General features: G+C 62.5%; 1 protein-coding gene across 2 annotated transcripts in view; it reads right to left on the reverse strand.

Annotated features, from left to right (window-relative positions):
- Positions 1-3111: 3111 nt before the first annotated feature.
- NACC2 (NACC family member 2) overlaps positions 3112-20324 on the reverse strand; it is a 28341-nt gene continuing 11128 nt past the window's right edge. For both annotated transcript variants that reach the window (XM_030294226.1, XM_030294224.1), the window contains 4 exons: positions 7825-7989; positions 5739-5844; positions 5300-5397; positions 3112-3878 (listed from right to left, as the gene is read on the reverse strand). In XM_030294226.1, the coding sequence (XP_030150086.1) occupies positions 3373-3878; positions 5300-5397; positions 5739-5844; positions 7825-7989 (875 nt within the window). In that variant the 3' untranslated portion in view covers positions 3112-3372. The remainder of the gene's footprint in view (positions 3879-5299; positions 5398-5738; positions 5845-7824; positions 7990-20324) is intronic.

A 20324-nucleotide genomic window follows, 5' to 3' on the forward strand; every position in this document is an offset into this window, starting at 1 on the left:
GGTGGGAATAGGTCAGGGCCGGGCACACCAAGAGTCCCCGCAGATGCTCCGGCCCTGCCCCCCGCCGCGCCCCTCCCCCTCTGCCTTCCTTCCAGCTCCAAACACAAACGCCCACGAGCGAGCTTGCGAGCGAGCGAGCTCGCGTGGAGGAGACGTGAACCCCAGGCCCATGGTCAGCCAGCACCACGGCAGCCGGAGAGGGGCTGCAGGCCGCACCTGGGAAGCTATCTCCCCTGGCCTCTAATCCCCGGCCACGGCCACATTCAGGGGCAAGGTAAGACAATCGAACCAAACGCAAAGTTAAGCAACCACAGAGAACTCTGGGTGAGACCAGACACAGTGCAGAAAACAAGACAGAATTCAAGTACTGAGGCGCCCCGGCCAGGCCGGGGGGGCCCCGCCAGCTCACAGTATCTGTCACATCTACCCGTCCCTTCTCCTGGACCTTTTGCACTCCGTCCCAGCTGCCTCCTGTGGCACAGCCCGTCCGCCGGGGGAGGATGGGCGCCCAGCCGGCTGCCCGCCACGTCCGCTCTGACGGGGTCCAGTCCCTTCTCTCCTCCTCAAAAAGGCGCGGGTCTAACTTAGCTCTATAATAGACTCTACATAGTGTATGCATATTGCTAATAGTCAAGCTTGGGAGTAAAGGTGCAGAAATGTCATAAATACTGAGTGGCTTGTCTCTCGGTCTACAGGGTCTGGGTGAGTCAGGGTCACGCTCACGGGACAGGAATTAGCCGTCTTGTAAACAGAGGAGGGGGAGGGTCCGGTTTTCTTAATTGGTTTTCCTTGGGAAAAATGATTGGAAGATGCTAAGGCACTCTGGAAGGCCCCTCCGAGCCCAGGCCCGCCGCCGCCCGCCCCGCGGAACATTCAGGACGCGGAGGGAGCGCCCCGGCAGATACAATCATCAGCCATGCCCGTCTGCAAACGCTCCGGACCCACGTCCACCGCGGGACACTTTAGTGCAAAACGCTCGGCCTGGCCCGCCCGGGGCACAGGGGGAGCTCAGAACCCATTCACATTGAAGTATTAAAGTTTCGCCCATAGCTCTTGCCTTCCTTACCCAGAACAAAACAGACGGCGGTTATAAACAATTAGGGGACAGAGGTCGCGGGACATTGTGCTGGCCTGAGTGGCGGTCAGGCCTTCTCTGTGCAGGCGCCACTGCCCCCACCGGGCCAGTGCACCCCTGCGTGACCTGGCCTCGGGTCGGGGGCCGCTCCCACTCTGGACCGGAGGGGAGAGAGGGAGAGCGAGCGAGCCCTTCTGCTGACGGCCGGGGCGGGCTGGCCGTCTCCCCAGGGTCCTCAGGGATGGTCAAATTAAAGTGCACATTGGGGTGAGGAAGGGGAGCTGCAGGGGGGATGGGGGGATGGGGGGATGGGGGTCAGCCTTACCCATCCCCACCCCCACCCCCCAGGGGCCGCCTGAGGATGCTGGGGGGAGGCCTTCTCGCAGTCCCAGGAGGGCCAGGTCCTGAGGGGCCCACACAGAGCCAACCCCACCTGGGCCCAAGTTGGGGGGAGAAGGAGGCAGGGAGAGAGGCGTATCTCGGGGCCAGGCGGTGGGTTCGGGGCCCCGACCTCCAGGCCCGGACCACCCTGGTCTGGGGCACAGGGGCTGCGATCAGCTCCCCCGTGCCTGCCCAAGGTCCCCCCACCCGTCTCCCGGGAGCCATCAGATCTTTCTGGAGGGTGGGCACATGTTTGGGCCGGCTGGAGGAGGCTGGAGGCTCCGTGCAGGGAGCCCCCTCCCCAAGCCTCCCCCAGGGCCTCTCCACACAGGGCAGCAGTCAGTAGGACCCTCCGTGGAAAGGGGCCTAAGCCCCTGCAGGCCGCCCGCAGCTGGGGGAGGCTCAGCTCTGTGGGTCCCGGGCAGGGACACCTACAGGCACACGCAGGCAGGTGGGCCTATTCTGCACCCAGTCGGGGGCGGGGAGAGTGCGGGGGAAGGGGAGGGGTCCAACAGACCCCTTCAGGTCCAGAAACCGAGGGGTGTCTCGGGTCTGGCCTACTGGCTGCCTGGGGCTCGGAAGGAAGGAAGCCCCTGGACAAAGTGGCCACCTGAGCGCTCCATGCAGCCCGTGCCCTCCCTCACCAAAACATAGCAACTCAACTTCCCTTCCAGCAACTTCTAGGGGCCCTTCCTCCGTGCACCCTGCCGTGCATTCCAGACTGCACCCCTACTGCTCCCCCCGCCCCCGCACACCCACAGCCGCAGAGGCGCACACCCCAGGGTTTGCAGCACAAAACGGGGACCCACTCCAGCCCGGCCTGGCCTCTGCCTCCTCCCAAGCAGGGCCCGCAGCACCCTCCTGTGTCACTTGCCCCGGCTGCGTCTCCCTGCGACGGCCCTGCTCTGCACAGGAGGGAGGTGGGACCCAGGGCCGGGCGGGACCCGGATATAGGTGACCCAGCCCCCCGCCACAGTGGGTTGGAGGCAGGGACACCAAATCCTCCCTAATTTTTTGCTCTTTTGGGTCTGAAAATTTTCAAACCATACATGAAATAGATCTGAATTAAGACAAAAACAAATAAACAGACAAACGTAATCCCAACGTGGCTGAGGGCTGTGGGGCGGCACCAGGGCCGTGGCCGCGCCCCACAGGATGGCAGGTGGCCGGGCGGGAGCCCGCGGGCGCTCATGGCAGCTGGCCCAGCCCGTGGGGCCCCGGTGCACCAAGGACCAAGGAGCTGGGGGGCCAGGGGAGCCCACAGGCACAGGGTGGGAGGACAGAGATGCCGGAACCCTCCCTCCTCCTGTGGGCGGCCCATCCTGCTGCCCCCGCACACGCTCAAACACACACACACGCACACACGCTCTCACGCGCTCCCACACCCCACGCACACAGTGGACCCGGAAGGCCTGACCCCCGAGTCTCAGGAAGAAGGAAAACCAGAGGAGTTTGGCCCCTGGGGGCCCAGCCCTGGCCCCTGGCCCCAGGGGGGTGAGCAGTGAGTGTCAGGGGGCGCTTGCCCCACACCCCAGGCCCCCTGGGCAGAGGGGGTGGGCAGGGCCGGGAGGCAGGGCAGGCGGACCCCCCCACCCCCCCGCCAGGCTCTCGCCCCCCGCCCCCCCCTCCCGCCGCGAGGGGTGGGGGGGGCGGGGGGCGGGGCCACAGCCTGGAGGCTAACCTCGCAGGTATCAAAAGGGGCCCTGGGACCTTCCTCGCGAGGTCACCGGCGGACTCGTCCTTACAGTATATCGAATGCGTGTGTTTCCTTCATCAACTTTAAATACAAGCAGGATAAAAATCACATTTTTTTCAGGCAACAGTAGCAGTTCCGTAGGTAAGTGGCTTGATCACATTTGTTGTATTAGTAACGCATGCAAGCAGCTGGAAAACCGTCCCGCGGGCCGGCGGCTCCTCTACAAGGTCCCTGCGTAGGACGCCTCCTGTCTCCGGGCCGCCGCGGGCGTCTGCGGCCGGCTGGAGCTGGTGCCGCCCTGCTCGAAGGGCTGCGGGGGGCTCTGGCCGGCCGCGGGCGGCGGCTCGGGCGCGGCCACCTCCTGGATGACGGAGCCCGCCCCGTCCGCCTCCTCGCCGGCCTCGAACGCGGGGTTGTTGGCGGCGCTCAGGTCGACATTCACGGCGTCAGTCCTCAGAGCCACGATGGTGGCGGCGTCGGCCCGCCGCTCCGCGTAGACGCGCTGCTCGAACACCTGCGCCGCGGCGGGCGGGAAGTCGGGGTCGAGGGGTGGGCCGGCGGCTGAGGAGCCCATGACCGTGCGGTACATCTCCACGCCCTCGGGCAGCATGGACTTGATCTTGGGCAGCCAGCGCTTGCGCACGCGGCGGGCGTTGGTACACATGTCCGCGGCGATCACGTTCATCTCACTCTCCTTGAAGCTGGGGGCGAAGTTCTGGCAGTACACTGCGAGCACAGGGGCGCGGGGGCACGGGCTGAGTGACCCCCGCCTCCCGAGGGGCCCCACCAGCCCCGGGGTCAGGGTGACCCCCGCCTCCCGAGGGGCCCCACCAGCCCCGGGGTCAGGGTGACCCCCGCCTCCCGAGGGGCCCCACCAGCCCCGGGGTCAGGGTGACCCCCGCCTCCCGAGGGGCCCCACCAGCCCCGGGGTCAGGGCACTTATTTGCTGGAGTGGCCACTCCTGAACCAGTGGAGGCATGGCTGGGGGCCTCCAGAGACCTCATGGCCACCCAGGCGTCTTCTGGCCTCAGCCTGAGGACAGGGGGTCACCCTTCACTCCAGTCCTGGAGACCCTGCCCTGCTCCCTCGGGACAACTGGCATCCGGACACAGGGCCGTGGTACCTCCCTGAGCACCCACTGGCTGTGTGGCCTTGGGCAGGTCCTTGGCATCTCTGGGCCTCATTTACCGCTGCCCCACCCACCCTGGGTCCCAGACCTGCTCAGACAAGCCTGATGGGTAACCGTGCCCTGGTCAGAAGGGGAGTCGGGGCAGGGAGGGCAGGCAGCCCCCGGCACCTGCTCATCAGAGGCGCTTCCTCAGAGTCTGGACAAGGAGCGAGGCGGAGCCGGTCAGCACCTTCCCTCGGCCCAGCCCGTGCCGGGAGGAAGTGAGCCCCGGTGGCCACATCCGTCATCACTGAAAACAGTGCCGAGCCTCTCCTCTGTCCTCCACTGGGAGCCACAGGACCCGGCTCTGCAAGCCACCTGGGAGCCGGAGCCCGGTCCCCAGGGCGAGCCCCTCACACCAGCATCGGCCGCACACCTCCCGGCCTCTTCCCGGAGCCCCGCTGGCACCGCACGCTTTGGGACTCCCATTATCCACCACAAAGGCCCCTCTTTGCTCTAAAACAGAATTAGCCTCACAAGAGATGTTTTCCAAGCAAGGAAGTAAGACAGTGTCTCGTGAGCCGACGGCCGCAGGAGGGCCGGCTCTCGGCCCGTCTGGCCCGATCGGAGCGGGTGGGCTCCTCCGGAGGCCGGGGCTGGGGCCGGGGGGCAGCAGTCGGCTGCGGAGATGGACCGGCTCCGCCCCCACGCGCCCAGGAGCGGGAGGCAGGAGCCAGCGAGCAGATGGCAAAGGCTCAAAATAACCTCGAAATGTAAATAAGGGGTTTTGTTCAAAAAGGAAAATTAGATCTATTTCACATATTAAAATAGTTTCGCACGCAGCTGAATCCATCATGCTTGGAAACCTACCAAGAACGTTAGCACCTCGAGACCTGGCTCCTGAGAGCTGTTCTTTTCTCTTTCCCCCCAGCCCTGTAGGGCCAGCCTGGTGCCGGGGAGAGGCCGCCCGCCCCGGCCGGGGTCCCCGGGGGACCCTGCCGCTCCTGCGCCCCCGACCCGGGAGACCCCGTCCACTTACGCTTCACAGCGTTCAGGACCCGGCTGTCCAGAGGCTTGCGGCTTGGGTCACTAGTGGACGATCGGATGCCGGTGCCACAGCTGTTGGCCAGTGTGTTCCTGGCGGGGGGGGGGGGGGGAGTCAGAGGTGCCACAGGAATGGGGCTTTCCCACCCAGAAGTCTACCTGCCCCCCGCCTTGTGCCGCTCCTGACTTCCAAGGGTGCAGGGGTGGGGAACAGGCCCGCCACCTTCTGACCCACCCGTGAAGTGAAGCACGTAGGTCTTTGTTTTAGAGGGGGGGTGGTCCACAGCCCTCCCCAGACCCAGGCCCCGCCTCCCTCACCTCCACAGTCCCCGGGCCGACACCCAAGTGTGAAGTCAGTAAGGTGGGGGCCTCACACGCGAGAGGCGTCAGCCACAGGAGACCCTCGAGGCTTCTGCACCTGCCCAGGGACCCACCTGTCAAAGAAGGTGGCGAGGAGCCGTCTCAGCAAGACCTTGTGCTTCACCCCTGCGCAGAGGTGGCAGTTCATCAGCTGACCTCGTGTGATGTAGACGCCAGAGCCTGTGACCCCCAGACACAGAAGAGTGAGGCGCTTGGCCTCCCCACCCACACAGCCCAAGGCCAGGACCTCCCCGGGAGGCTCCTGGGGCCAGAGCAGGTGCGCGGGGGGTGTGGGGAGCGGCGCAAGTCCGCCCGACTTCTGGGTGCAGCACCCCAGGGCGTGCCCTGTCACCTGGAGGAGGCAGCCTTGGCCACGTGTCCCCAGATCACCCTGGCAGCCTCAGGGGGTTTCTCTGCTCAGCCCAGGGTTTGGGCAACGCTCCTCGCCTCTCTATTCCTTCCCCCAAACCAAAGCACCTCGGGCAGTGCTGGGGCCTAGAGTTCTGGAGGTCATCCGGCCCTGTGCCTGTGGGGGGAGGGGCGCCACCAGCCCAGGGCAGGGGTGGGGGCAGTGAGCCCACACAGTACTGTTTACCCCAAAGAAACCTGGCAAGGCCCAGGGGCCCCGCAGGGCGTGGGCCAAGCCAGCAGAGGACACACCGCCCAGAGTGTGGGGTGGCCTCCATTTAACGGAAGCTGCTTGTGGAGAAAGGAGCCCGCACCGGACGGTGCCCCCGACCCCCTGAGACAACAGTGCGGTAAACCCCAACAGGCTCTGGGGCCTCCTGAAGTCTCCTTCAGGCCTCTATGACCCCCGTTGTCACAGATCACGTGCTGAATCTTGTGAAAAAGACAACGGCGGGGGGGGGGGCTCCTTTCTCGGGGGGCAGGGTGGAAGGAAGACACAAGGAAGTGTTCTTGCGTGTGGGTCCCCAGCTGGGCGGCCTGGGGCTGGCTTCCCTCCACGGGCCAGGTCTCCGGGGGAGCCTGGGCCCACTGTTTAAACAGACACGTGATTCTGGATGGAGACCACCGCCGGGGGCGTCGGGTCAGTGTGGCCGGACGGTCCTCAGCCACAGCATGCCAGGTGTCCCTGAGGGCCACCCCGCTCACGTCTGCAGCGGCTCCCACCCAACAGCAGAGCAGGTCACTCTGAGCCACACGGGGGACACCCTCTCATTGTGGGGAAACCTGTAAAGGGGGGGCTGGGACACAGTGGGGCCTGGGAACCTGATATCCAGCTTGGGCTGGGCCAGGGATGGTGGCCAGCCCTGGCCCCCGCCCCCAACCCCCAACCCCGACAGACAGGCTGTTAGCTGAAAGGCAAAGCCACCCCTCTCTGCCCTGTTCTAAGGTTGCCTGTTTGGACAGTGGCTCCCAGCAGAGGGGACGGCTCAGGCAGAACCCTATGATGCTGCCCAGGGCGTGGTGGTCAGGAGTGCCCAACAGGACTGGGGGGGGGGGGGCAGAAGCTCACAGAAGGTCCACGCCAGCACTGGAGGGAGGGAAGGAGCCCATGGGTCCTGGCCAGCCTGTTAGGGGCTCCCCTGGCCAACCAGGAGACTCCTGGAAAATGGCTCCACCTCCCCACCGAGGGTGACGGCAGCATCTTCTGTCTTCCCTGTGAAGAGCCTTAGAAATCTACGAGGGGCCTGCGAGGCCAGATGCATCCTCATGTCGAAAAGATAAGTATTTCTGACAAAGGCACCCGGCCCTAATGGGCTTTCGGACTCTACTGTATCTTTCGCTTTTGCAGAATTCCGTTTCTGACTCGGACCTGCGTCTGGAGCCTCCGGTCGCTACCCGTCAGCGCAGCGATGGGGCGCTCTGGGACTTGGGGGAGGGGGGCCTGTGCGCTGTATTCGATTTGGTTTTATCTGCCACCTAAATTAAAACACAATCATGATTGCAGCCCCTGCCAATCAGATGTGCGACCAGCCCGGGGGATTCAATTAAAATGCTAAATTAATTCAATTGAATAACTCCTCTTAATGACACATTCTCCTAAAAGGAAATTAGAGGAAATTTAAGATGTTCTTTTTTTTTTTTTTTTTTTTTGACTGATTAGTGATGAGTACATTGTTCAGAGCTCTGAAGGAAGAAAAGTAAAGGAGGACATCTATCTGCACACAATAGACGGGGCGGGGAGGGGCACTTCACCTGCCACCAGCTCTAGCTTCTCGCCAGGGTCCCCTTCTGAGTAGAGCTTGGGGTGACAGCGGTACCCGATCTGGCTGATGAGGCTGGCGGGCAGCGCCACCAGGTCGCGGCGGATGAGGACACAGGAGCGGCTCTCCAGCGGCATGGGTTCTGGTTTCTCTTGCACTGCGGACACAGACCCGATCTGGTTAGGGGTGCTCTCAGGCACGGAGATGGAGATCCTGCCCAGCCAGGCTCGGGTCAGACCCTCCACGGTGGGCTCGACTGCTCCCTCCCTGCCTCCGTGCCCTCCCCACTCTCTCCCTGCCCACCTCACCCTGACCTCTGCAGGGAGGACCAGAGTGGAGAAGTGAACGGAAGAAGGCAGGGAGGGATGCCCACCCAGACCTGTGAACAAGCTATGAGGGCCCGGAGGTGCCCACCAGACACAGGCCTGCAGATCAGGCAGGACTGAGGGCTCAGGATGGCATGTGCAAGGGGCTGGTCGGAGGGCAGCCGGGCCGGCCCCGAGGTCTCATCGGGCACTCTGCCGGGTGGAGTGCAGGCCTGGAGCGCATAGGGCCTGCACTGTGCCCCTGGCCTGATTGCTGGGGGCGGTCCCATTTCACAGGTGGGGGCACACAGGGCCTCTGCCTGCCAGTGGGCACTTCCCGGACGCTGTGCCATGCTGCCGGGACGAGAGACAGTTCCGTAAGTACCTGCCAGCAGTAAAGCTGGGCAGTGGCACTGTCGGGCAGGCCACCCAGGGCACCTCCAGCCCTCCAGGTGGTCTGGGAATGCTCCTGACAAACCACTGCCAGCTGACAGTCAGGGGCCCCTGAGCTCACCGAACCTGCAGCTACGATGGGGCAGGGGCTGAGCCCCCTCTGACGTCCCCAAGCCACACGGGAGCATAAGAGCAGCTGGACGTCAAGGCCACTGTCCCCCCCTCCCCTCCCCTCCCCTCCCGAGGCTCCACCCTCCACCCTCCCCTGGCTTGGATACAGGCCCTCTGGCCTGTCTCTCAAGGCCGGGGTGGGGCTCCCCCGCTAGTGCTCATGAAGGCCCTGAGTCTACCGGGCACCAGCCACACCGAGTGCCGTCCAGGTGCTGGGGGGCCAAGGAGAGGCCCTCAGGGGATGCCCCGTCGGGGGCTCATCAGGTAGCCAGGCTGGGTGGGGAGAGACGCCGCATGGAGGCTCCCGTGGTGGAGAGGACTGAGCCCCACCAGGCTTTGTGTCCCAAGACCCCTTAAGCAGGTGCCCCCAAGTCCAGCCCCACATTCTCCCCCATCTCCCTGCAGCCCCCTGGTCTCCTTGCCCCCCCCCCCCCCCCAGCAGCCACACAAGCCGCACGCTCATCACAGGGTCAGTGAAGGGCCTCTGCACGGGGCAGGGCTCCAGGGCAAAGCCCCCTGCCACGCACATGCTTCCATCAGCCCGGCACGCTTCACCCCGCCTCCCTCACCCTGTGTCCCTAGCACATGGGCCACTCTGGGTCACCTCCCAGGAGGGCCACCTGCTCCCGGTCAGCTGCTGTCACTGAGAAATCACAGCTGGTCCGGGGCAGGGGACTCCCCCACACAGCTGGCAGAGAGCACGGCCCAGCCCGCCCTCAGCCACCCAGACACAGGGGCAAGGTCTGCATGCCGGCAAGGGCCTCAGGCTGCTCAGAGGGCCACTCAGGCTTGGGCCCTCATGGTCAAGGACAGCGGTTCTCTGTAGCAGCCTTAGCGGCTCCTGGGCCAGAGGGGGTGGCTGTAGAACCTTGTAGTGCCCAGATACCTGGAGGGCAGGGCCAGGCTGGAACCTGCTCTCCATCAGGCTCCAGGCAGGGATACCTGGCCACTCAGGCTGGAGCAGTGGTCCTGTCCCCTCGGCATTGTGACCCATCCCCGCTTAGGGGGTCCCAGGAAAATTCAGCACCTGGCCTCACTGTGGCAGGTGCCAGGCTGGGCCGGGCCACAGACCTGGGAAAGCCACACGGGGGCTGCTGCAAAGGGGCTTCAGGAGGCAGGGTGGCAAGGAGGCGTCTTGGGCAGACCCTCACCCCCAGGCGGCCAGAACCCGGCAGCCTCAAGCTCCCGTCGGGGTGGTCGTGGGGGCCGGCCTCCTGGAGCCACAGGAGAGCCCCTCGGGAGAAGGCAGGCTGGGCTCCAGTGCCCAGCACCCTCCCGCCCAGATCAGGGCTCAAGGGGGGGGGCAGTCGCTCTGGGGAACGGGAGGCACCTCCCACCAGGTGTGTGTGGGGAACGCGGGTGGGGGCAGATGAGCAGAGAGCAACAGAGAACCTTCCAAACCTGGCATACCCGGGGGCTCAGGGAGCACAGGAAAAACAACCCGGGTGGTATTTTAAAACATAATTACCCGCCCCCGCCCCCCCCCACGGCCTGCTGTGATTACACACGCAGACGCAGAGCCAAAGCCAGCGCCGCGGCATTTACATAAAGAGCGCTCACCAACAGAAATAACGGCGTCCACAACGCAGCCTGCCGTGTTTCTCCAAACAGCAGAAGTTGTTTCCGCTCCTCTCGCCTGCCCCCCGACCGGCCCCAGCGCCAGCCCCAGCCCCCCACCCCGGCCCCTGCCCCCGGGCCGCCCCCCAGCCCCCGCCCCTGCCCCCCACCCCCGCCCCGGCCCCTGGCCCCCAGCCCCCAGCCCCCTACCCGCCAACACCGGCCACCAGCCCCCCGCCCACCGCCCCGGCCCCTGGCCCCCAGCCCCCTACCCCCCAACCCCCAACCCCCAACCCCGGCCACCAGCCCCCCGCCCCCAGCCCCCAGCCCCCCGCCCCAGACCCCAGCCCCTGCCCCCGGCCCCAGCTCCCCACCCCAGCCCCCACCCCCACCCCAGCCCCTGCCCCCCACTCCAGCCCCCACCCCCGGACCCCGGCCCCAGCCTCCCGCCCCCGCCCTCCGCCCCCACCCCAGCCCCCACCCCCGGACCGCCGCCTCAGCCCCCGGCCCCCGGCCCCCAGCCCAGCTCCGGAGAGCCAGAGACCAGCAGATCCAGAACACCCAGAACAGCCTCTTCTATTTCTGCTCTGCCTAGCGCGGATACTGCGCCAGCTAAAAATACCCGGACCCGCGTGGTGGCTCATCTGGAAAGGTGCGCCCAAAGCCTTCCCTGCCCCTGCCCCTGCCCCTGCCCCGGGCCCCAAGTCCCCTCCTCCCAGGGAGAGGAGGGGGCAGCTTACAACCAGGTTCTGGGAGCCTGGGAGAGCGTGCACGGGGCCCCTCGCGTGTCCCCGTGGCCTTCGGGCAGGCGTCCCTGACTGCGGGGCTGGCGGGAGGCCCCTCGGTGGGCTGTGGGCAGGGACACGGCAGCCCGCAGACGGACCCACGGACCACACTGAGGTCACTCGGGGACTGGCCACCACGGCGGAACCTCCACCCTCACCATCAACGGCCTCGTTTTCAACCAGCAACAGCTCCAGTCTCCAGGACCGTGGGCTCCGAGTATTTTGGGCCCGTGGAATTTGGAGAGAAGCACATGAAAGCGAAGAGCAATTAGGTGTTTGTCCCGAGAGGTGAGTAATCGCTCTCCCTGTAGGAAAGGTGAGTCCCGGTCAAAAGGCCTCTACGGAATGATCTGGAACAGTAGCTGATCTGGGCCAAAGGGGCAGCCGCAACCAAAGACAGGCAGAGTTTCCCTCGGATCACCGGACAGAGAAAACTGCAACTGTGGACACAGGACTCATGGGTGGACCCACCAGGGACTCTGGGCACCAAGAAGGGACCCAGCTGCTCCCTGACTCGGTGACGCTGCGTGAATCCAGCCGGCGAGGACATCGTGCTGGGTGAGAGGAAACCAGCACGGAAGGACAAGTCCCGTCAGAGTCCACTGGCCGAGAGGAGTCGGACCCACAGGGACAGACAGCACGGGGGGCAGGGTGGTCGGCGTGTAACGGGACCGAGTTCGGTCTGGGAAGATGGACACTCCTGGGGACGGACGGAGGGGACGGCTGCACGGCAGCGTGCGCGTGCCCGACGCCCCCGAACTGTGCCCTCAGCAACAGCTGTCACGGCAAATCCTGCGTCACGATATTCCAGCCCAACAACACGATTCTCTTGAAAGAATGAAAGGCCTCTGTGGGAGACGAGGGCTGTGGTCCTCATTTCGCAGTCTGTGAAGCACGGATAGAAGGCAGCGCTGGTGACGCAGGCCTGCAGGGACCCCGGGAGGGTCACTGACCTCCGTCCCTGCACCTTCTCACCCTCCTGTGGGTCACCGGGAACCTGGAGGAAGCGATGGACTCTCTCCCCAAGCAAGACACACAGAGTCCCCAGCCCACGGGATGCCGGTGCATCACCACGCCCCAACGGTGTGGCCTCTGTTCCTGTCCCCAGATGCACAGAGTGTCTCTGGCGGCCCCTCGGAGATGGCCTAGGCAGCCCCCATCCTTGGCAGGGAGCCCCCACCAATGTGTGTGGCCGCCAGCAGGTGACCGAGCCCCTGGGAGGTTGGGCGCGGAGGTGTGAGGACAAGGGAGGGGACACTCAGAGTACGTGTCATTTGTTAAAATGGCACAATAAGAAATCGAACCCCTAGTCCTTGATTATATCGGAAAGCACAACGTAAAGCCAAACGGAAAGAAAAAGGCCGGTCACACTACCCGCTTTCAACTCACTATAAACCGATCGGAACGGTACGTACGGGCAAGCGAAGGGACACGCGGTCCACAGCACGGAAACAGGCCGGCACAGACACGCTCGGCTGAGTTGTGACAAAGGTTCGCTCGCCACTCCACGGGGGAGGTGACAGCTGCTTCGGCACGTGGTGCAGAGGAAGCAGCCAGGCACGGACAGATCACAAAAGTGAAGCCGCCCTTGATCTGAGCCTCACGCCTGACGCGGAAATTGACAAAGATGACCCGGGACCTCGCGTAAAACACAAAACTACAAAACTTCCAGAAGAGACTCTTCGTGAACTCGGGCTCGGCGAAAAGCTTACACACGACCCCGAAAGCACAGCCCCTGAAGGAATGGCCTGATTAGCGGGACCCCACGGAAGGGAAAGCCTCCCGCAAAGACAGCAGCCCCAGCCTGCAGGCCTGCACCCGACAGGCGATTTGTGCTGAGAACCCGCAGCGGCTCTCAACGCCCGACAGCCAGAAAACGGACAACTCAATCTTTAAAATGGGCAAAAGATCCAAACAGATGCTTGGTGAGAGAACACACAGACGGCAGACCGGCACCGAAGAGGCAGCCACGTTAGCCACCGGAACCTCCAAATAAAACCGCATGGAGACACCACTCCACACGCACGGTGCGGCTGAACTTGCAGCCTGAGTGGGGCGAGGGGTGGCCACTGGGCGCTGGTCCCCAGCCACAGTGCACAGGGGGACACAGACACCCCGGGGGATGGCTGGGCAGAGGGACACGGGCACTCCCGAAGATGGCTGGGCAGGGGACACGGGCATTCCAGAGGACAGCTGGTCAGGGGACACGGGCACCCTGGGGGACGGCTGGGCAGGGGACACAGGCATCCTGGGGGATGGCTGGGTAGGGGACACGGGCACCCCGGGGACGGCTGGGCAGGGAGACACGGGCACCCCGGGGAACGGCTGGGTAGGGGACACGGGCATCCCGGGGGATGGCTGGGTAGGGGACACGGGCACTCCCGAAGATGGCTGGGCAGGGGACACAGGCATTCCAGAGGACAGCTGGTCAGGGGACACGGGCACTCCAAAGGATGGCTGGGCAGGGGACATGGGCACCCTGGGGAACGGCTGGGTAGGGGACACAGGCATCCTGGGGGATGGCTGGGCCGGGAGACACGGGCACCCCGGGGGACGGCTGGGCAGGGGGACACAGGCACTCCATAGGCGGCTGGGGAGGGGACACGGGCACTCCAGAGGATGGCTGGGCAGGGGACACGGGCACTCCAGAGGATGGCTGGGCAGGGGACACGGGCACTCCATAGGCAGCTGGTCAGGGGACACGGGCACTCCAGAGGATGGGTGGGCAGGGGACACGGGCACCCCGGGGGACGGCTGGGCAGGGGGACACAGGCACTCCATAGGTGGCTGGGCAGGGGACACGGGCACTCCAGAGGATGGCTGGGCAGGGGACACGGGCACTCCATAGGCGGCTGGTCAGGGGACACGGGCACTCCAGAGGATGGCTAGGCAGGGGACACGGGCATCCCGGGGGACGGCTGGGCAGGGGGACACAGGCACTCCAAAGGATGGCTGGGCAGGGGACACGGGCACCCCGGGGGACGGCTGGGCAGGGGGACACAGGCACTCCAGAGGATGGCTGGGCAGGGGGACATGGGCACCCTGGGGAACGGCTGGGTAGGGGACACGGGCACTCCAGAGGATGGCTGGGCAGGGGACACGGGCACCCCGGGGGACGGCTGGGCAGGGGGACACAGGCACTCCAGAGGATGGCTGGGCAGGGGGACATGGGCACCCTGAGGAACGGCTGGGCAGGGGACACGGGCACTCCAGAGGATGGCTGGGCAGGGGACATGGGCACTCCATAGGCGGCTGGGCAGGGGACACGGGCACTCCAGAGGATGGCTGGGCAGCTCTTCCAAAGCTGAACACATTCTGAGTGTGGGAGCCACACTTCCTCACCTGGGTGCTCAGCCAGGGAAACGGGATGAAGACAGTCGCTCAGGCCCTGAGCAAGGACGCGGACAGCGGCTCTGCTCACAAATGCCCTGACTGGAGACGGCCCAGTGTCTCGTGTGGGGACAGAGAACAGATCGGTGACCGCAGGGGATGGGGTGGGGGTGGGTGATGTCGGGCGGCACGGAGGGTTGACGGAGTTGCTGTGTATCGTGAGTGCCCAGGCGGCCCGCCCAGCGCTGCCCTGCCCTGCCCCTTGCTGCTGGGCCCCAGGAGGCCCCCCCAACACCCACCAGGCAGGCAGTTCTGAAAGGGCCACACCCACAAAGGCGCCCATGCGTCTGAACACAACCGTGTTGGCATCCTGGATGCAGGGCAGGGGGTCCTTCCGAAAGGCGCGCCTGGGCCCCGAGGGGTGGGGCAGAGCATCAGCAGCTGGGGGTCATCACAGAGGACTGCTCTTTCACGTGAGGACAGAAATGCCACCAATGTAGCCACGTCCCCCAGCGACTGTGAGGCGAACCCTATTTTGCGGGGGCTAAGAGGCAAGGAAGGACAGAAGGCATCTCAGAACCAACGAGATCCCAGCACATCGGGCACAAAATAACAAGTCTGGCAGGGAAAGCCCTGAAGAAAGAAACCTACGAGCGGACACAGAAACGTCGAGGAGAGACTGTGTGCAAACGCCCTGCCGGGGGGCCCCCACGCGGGAACGGTCTCCGTGCACAGGTAGGGTCCCCGGGTCCCCGTGCGCAGGCAGGCGCAGGCACAGCGGCCGGACAGGACGTGAGGCTCTGACCCTGCAGCCCTGGATGGCACCCAGGGCGACCCTGAGCCGCAGCTCCTCTGGGGCCCGGCTCATAACATTCCAAACCTCCTCTGGGAGGCTCCCCGTCCAACTCAGCCAGTCCCACTCAAACCTGCCACGGATGCTGCCTGTCCCCAGACCCCACAGGGCTGCCCGTTTTGTGTCCAGCACCCACGTCTGGCCCTGGGAGACCCCACCGAGGCCCCAGCTGGTGTCCCGGCAAACCCAGCGGCTGCCCGCACTGCCAGCCTGACCGCATTCTCGTCCGTCAGCTCCGCGGACTCGAGACGTCCACCGTGGACGGCCCGGACAGATCCTGGTCCGTGACACCAGGTGACACTGGTCACCCTGAAAACACAGTGGGGCTCTGCGTGCCCTGGGACCGTGTTTATGTAAGATGCACGCACGGGCTATGCTTGAAGACAAAACACGGGACGCGAGGCCGCTGGGAGACAGCGGGAGGCGGAGCATCGGGTGGAGAACAGCTCTCCCCAGTGTGACCTTCTATACTCTTTACAATGATTAGCACACATCAGCTACACAAACACAAACTCATTTAACCTGTGAGGTGCCCCAGAGACCCCTGTACGGCAATGGGGGAGTGACCCCCCCCATCAAGAACAACGCCAAAAGCTGCATTAAAAATAAGGTGCTGGACGGGCCCCAGGGCGGCTCAGTCAGTTAAGCGTCGGACTCTTGATTTCGGCTCAGGTCATGGTCTCACTGATCTTGGGTTTGAGCCCTGGGTCGGGCTCTGCACTGTCAGTGTGGAACCTGCTTGGGACCTTCTCGCTCCCTCTCTGCCCCTCCTGCTTGCACAGGCTCTCTCTCAAAATTAAAAAAAAAACAAAAACAAAAACAACTTAAAAAAAATTAGTCTCAGGGCCAGGCCCCTGAGCTGAGGGGACAGCTGCCATAGGGCTGGGTGGGAGGGACAGCCGGGCCTGAAGCGTGCAGATTCGAGGGGCCTCGGCCTGGGAGATGGCCCGGCTTCCCCTCAACTTCCTGCCACCACTAAGCAGCACGTGTGCAGGACCAGATTCAGAAACCAAAGAAAGGTGAAATCAGGGATGTGGTGCCCACGTGCGAGATAGCAGACTCGGGAGCCTGCCAGGAGGAGGCGGTCTGGGAACCCCAGGACCGGCCGTGGCCTGGGAGCCGCGGTGAGCACCTCGCCGGCTCCCACCTGAGGCCTCTAACAACGGACCGTCTGTGGAGGAGCGCTGGCGGGAGCTCCCAGATGCTTCCTACCGTGTCGAGCTTCAACGAGAACTCAGCAGGAACAGGGGGAAATGAGTAATAAGAAACCAATTTACAAAAAGACATTAGATCAGACCCAAGGTGGTCCGTCCCAGACAATGGCCACCACCCGTGGAGCGCCTGCTTCTCGACAGGGCAGGAAACGTAGCAACACAATGGGGAGCTGCACCAGAAAACCAGAATCTGTGGGAAGGATCGGACCCTGGACGGAAGATCGGTGTCGCTGGAGGAGACGGAACAGAGCAGGTGACAGGAATGCCAACCTGGAAAAGAATGCCAAGTATCCAGACTGAAGCGGAGAAAGGAAACACAAGAGTCACAAAGAGCGAAAGAGACACGGAACGTGGGGCAAGCATGACCCCGTGTCCCGGGAGCCCAGGAGGCCCGGCGGCGCACGGGAGCCAGGGTGACCGAAAGGTCCCAGCTAAGAGGGAGAGGGCCGGGCCCTGAACACGCTCCCGGACGGAGGCCGTGCTCAGATGGATGTTGGACTCTCTAACCCTGAAGACAGCAGCCCCCACACTCATAATAAAAGAAAGGGAAATAAACAGAACCAAATGGCTGATCAGCCAGAAAGGGGGAAAATAGAGAAACACAGATCAGAGGGGATGGATGGGAAATCGCTAGAAAGACGGGACATGAAACCCAAAGACACCAGTGATTACACGAGATGGAACCGGACTGTGTGCGAGAAGACAATGAAGGTTTGTTAAGCCCGGACAAAAACACCAAAACCCACGACACATCGTGAAGCCGCGTGGAGACGACACAGCGCGGCCGCGGCCGCGGACCGGGGCGGCCGGCGGGCCAACCTGAGAGCACGCGACACTCCAGCGCGGCAGGGGACGTAAGAACCACCGTACGCGGCCACCCCAGCAGGAACACGAGAACAAACGTGTGGGCGCGTGTGGGACGCGACGTAGTCATCGGTGCAGTTCATTAAGCTGACGGCCTGGCTGCTTCCTTCAGTGCGTATGGAACATATTCTGGGGCATAAAGCAATTCCTGACGAATTCCAGAGCAGTGAGGCGGTATGAAATTCGCGGGGCATTTGATTTGGAAACTTCAACAAAAACATGACCAGAAAACCCAAAGTGTGGTTGGAAGTTGAGGGACACGCCGTCGCACAAGCCAAGGGTCGAGGAAAACACCGCGACTCAGTGACACAACCAGAAAATCTGTTTCGTGGGTGACGATGAAAACGCGCGAGACAGGATGAAGCCAGCCGCGCGGCCCAGGAAGTGCGTGGCCCCACGCGCGCTTACTGTAAAAGGCTGAGAAGTCAGTCATCTGAAAATCTGTCCTTTTTTTTTTTCAAGTTTATTTAGAGTGGGGGAAGGGCAGAGAATGAGGGGGACAGAAGGTCCGAAGCAGGCTCAGTGCTGAGAGCTGAAAGCCCGACGAGGGGCTCGAACTCACAAACCTTGAGATCATGACCTGAGCCAAAATGGAGTCAGACACTCAGCCGACAGAGCCACCCAGGCGCCCCGAAGGATCTGTCTTAAAAATCCAGGGCAAGAACAGCGAATAAACTCAGAGAAAGTTGTAGTACGGTGAGATGAAAACATATACGAAGGCAGAAAATAGAGAAAAAAATCCAAAAGTTGGTTCTCCGAAGAAAAAGGAAAGGAAAAAAAGGCACAAACTAACAGTGTTCGGAACACAGCACAGGCCCCTGCAGGACGGGGGCCTGTAGACCTCCAGGGTGAACAGACCGACGGGAAGTATTTGAGGCTGTCTGGGGCGCACACGACTTTAGCTGCACATGTTTCTGTTAATTAATTAATTATCTTGAGAGACAGAGAGAGCAGGGGAGGGCAGAGAGAGCGTGGCAAGAGAATCCCAGGCAGGCTCCGCGCTGTCAGCACAGAGCCTGATACGGGGCTCGAACCCAAGAACCGTGAGATCGTGACCTGAGCCGAAACCAAGAGTCGGGCGCTTAACCGTCTGAGCCCCCCAGGCGCCCGGGAGATCTTTCTTGAACGACATAAACAGCATCCTTAGGTCGTGGGCTGCACGAAACACACGAGGGGACGGCCCCGCTCCAGACGTCAGGAGGGACCTTAAGAGGATGTTAGGGACAAGTTCACGCCAATGAGTCAGAAAACCAGATGCGGCCGACAACCGTCCGGAGAGGCAGGAGCACGCTTCCAGGCGGACCGAGTCCTCGACTGAGAAGACATAAAAGTACAAAACAGGCAGGAAGGAATTCTCGGCTCATTTCAGAAGGTGGATAACACCACAGGGAAACGTGAGGCACCGTCTGAAGGGAAATGAGACACGCGGCCCGGTGCTCGCAAGCAAGGAATGTCCAGGCTCTCTCCCACGGCGGGTGGTCACCCGTGAAACGGATCTGACCCTCGAGGCGCTCTCCGCGGCCCACAGGCCCTGGTTCGGAGCCCCCCGCCTACTCCGAGGCGGGCGTGGGGGGGGAATGTGTCTACACCGGGGCGCCCACACCGCGTGTGGGGCCTGTGCCAGCAGGTTTCCTGGCGTTGAGGCCGGAGCCCAGGACCGTGCAGGCCACGTGCCCAGGCTCCCACTGAAGCAGGTGGCCCCCTTCCACACTGCCTGAGGCCCCTTCCGGGGCACGGACACTGCGGAGGGCCTCACACCTCAGGACGGTCACCAAAACCGGGCAAAAAAAAAAAAAAAAAAAGGAGGAGGAGGCCGAATGCAGAAATTCAATCGTAACTAGGCCGAACTTATTCCAGAAACACAAGTGTTTTGTTTTTTTAACGTTCAAAAAAGCAATCAGCGTAACTCAGAAAAGTAACGGGCAGAAGAGGAAAGCGGGATGCCCGGTTCAGTGTTTAGAGACAAGGCTTTTGTTAAAATTCAACCCTGATTTATGAAAAAGAAACACACCAACCTCTTAACGTAAGAAAAGAAGATCCTTAACGCATCACAAAAGCCTAGAGCAAATATCCTACCTGAAGATGAATATTGAACGCGTTTCCTGAGCTCAGGGATGAGACACTCGAGTGAACCGGAAGGTCTGGCCAGTACGGTCGGGCAAAAAGGAAGCAAAAGGGCCAGGAACAGAAATAAAGCCACCATTGCCAGCAGGTGACAGGATGGGACACAGAGAAAATCTGAGAGTCTGCAGGGAAACTATTGGAATAAATGAGTGGGCGGTGGCCAGGGTTTTTTTTTTTATTACTTTAAAAAAATTTTTTTTGTTTTTATTAGTTTTTATTTACTTTTCAACGTTTACTCATTTTTCTTAAATTTTTTTTAATGTTTTTATTTATTTTTGAGACAGAGAGAGACAGAGCATGAGCAGGGGAGGGGCAGAGAGAGAGAGGGAGACACAGAATCCGAAGCAGGCTCTAGGCTCGGAGGTGTCAGCACAGAGCCCGACGCGAGGCTCGAACTCACGGACCTCGAGATCATGACCTGAGCTGAAGTCGGACGCTTAACCGACTGAGCCACCCAGGTGCCCCTCAATGTTTACTTATTTTTGAGAGAGAGACAGAGTGTGAGCGGGGGAGGAACAGAGAGGGAGGGAGACACAGGATCCGAAGCGGGCTCCAGGCTCCGAGCTGTCGGCACAGAGCCCGACGCGGGGCTCGAACTCACGGACCGTGAGATCATGACCCGAGCCGAAGTCAGACCTCTGACCAACTGAGCCACCCAGGGGCCCCCAGATTTGCTTTTAAATAATAAATCCAATTTGTTTCTACATACAAGCAACAAACAATGAAAAAAAAAATACCACGTAGATTCAAACAAAAAATGAATTCTAGGAATTAATCTAACAACAAACATGCAGAGAATTACAAAACAGTCCCAAGAAAACCCAAAAAAGATGTAAGTAAATGGAGGAAACACCCAACATTGGAGGGATCTCAGCACAAGCCTGATCTGCAGAGTC

Source organism: Lynx canadensis, chromosome D4 (assembly GCF_007474595.2).
Source record: "Lynx canadensis isolate LIC74 chromosome D4, mLynCan4.pri.v2, whole genome shotgun sequence".
NCBI lineage: Eukaryota > Metazoa > Chordata > Mammalia > Carnivora > Felidae > Lynx > Lynx canadensis.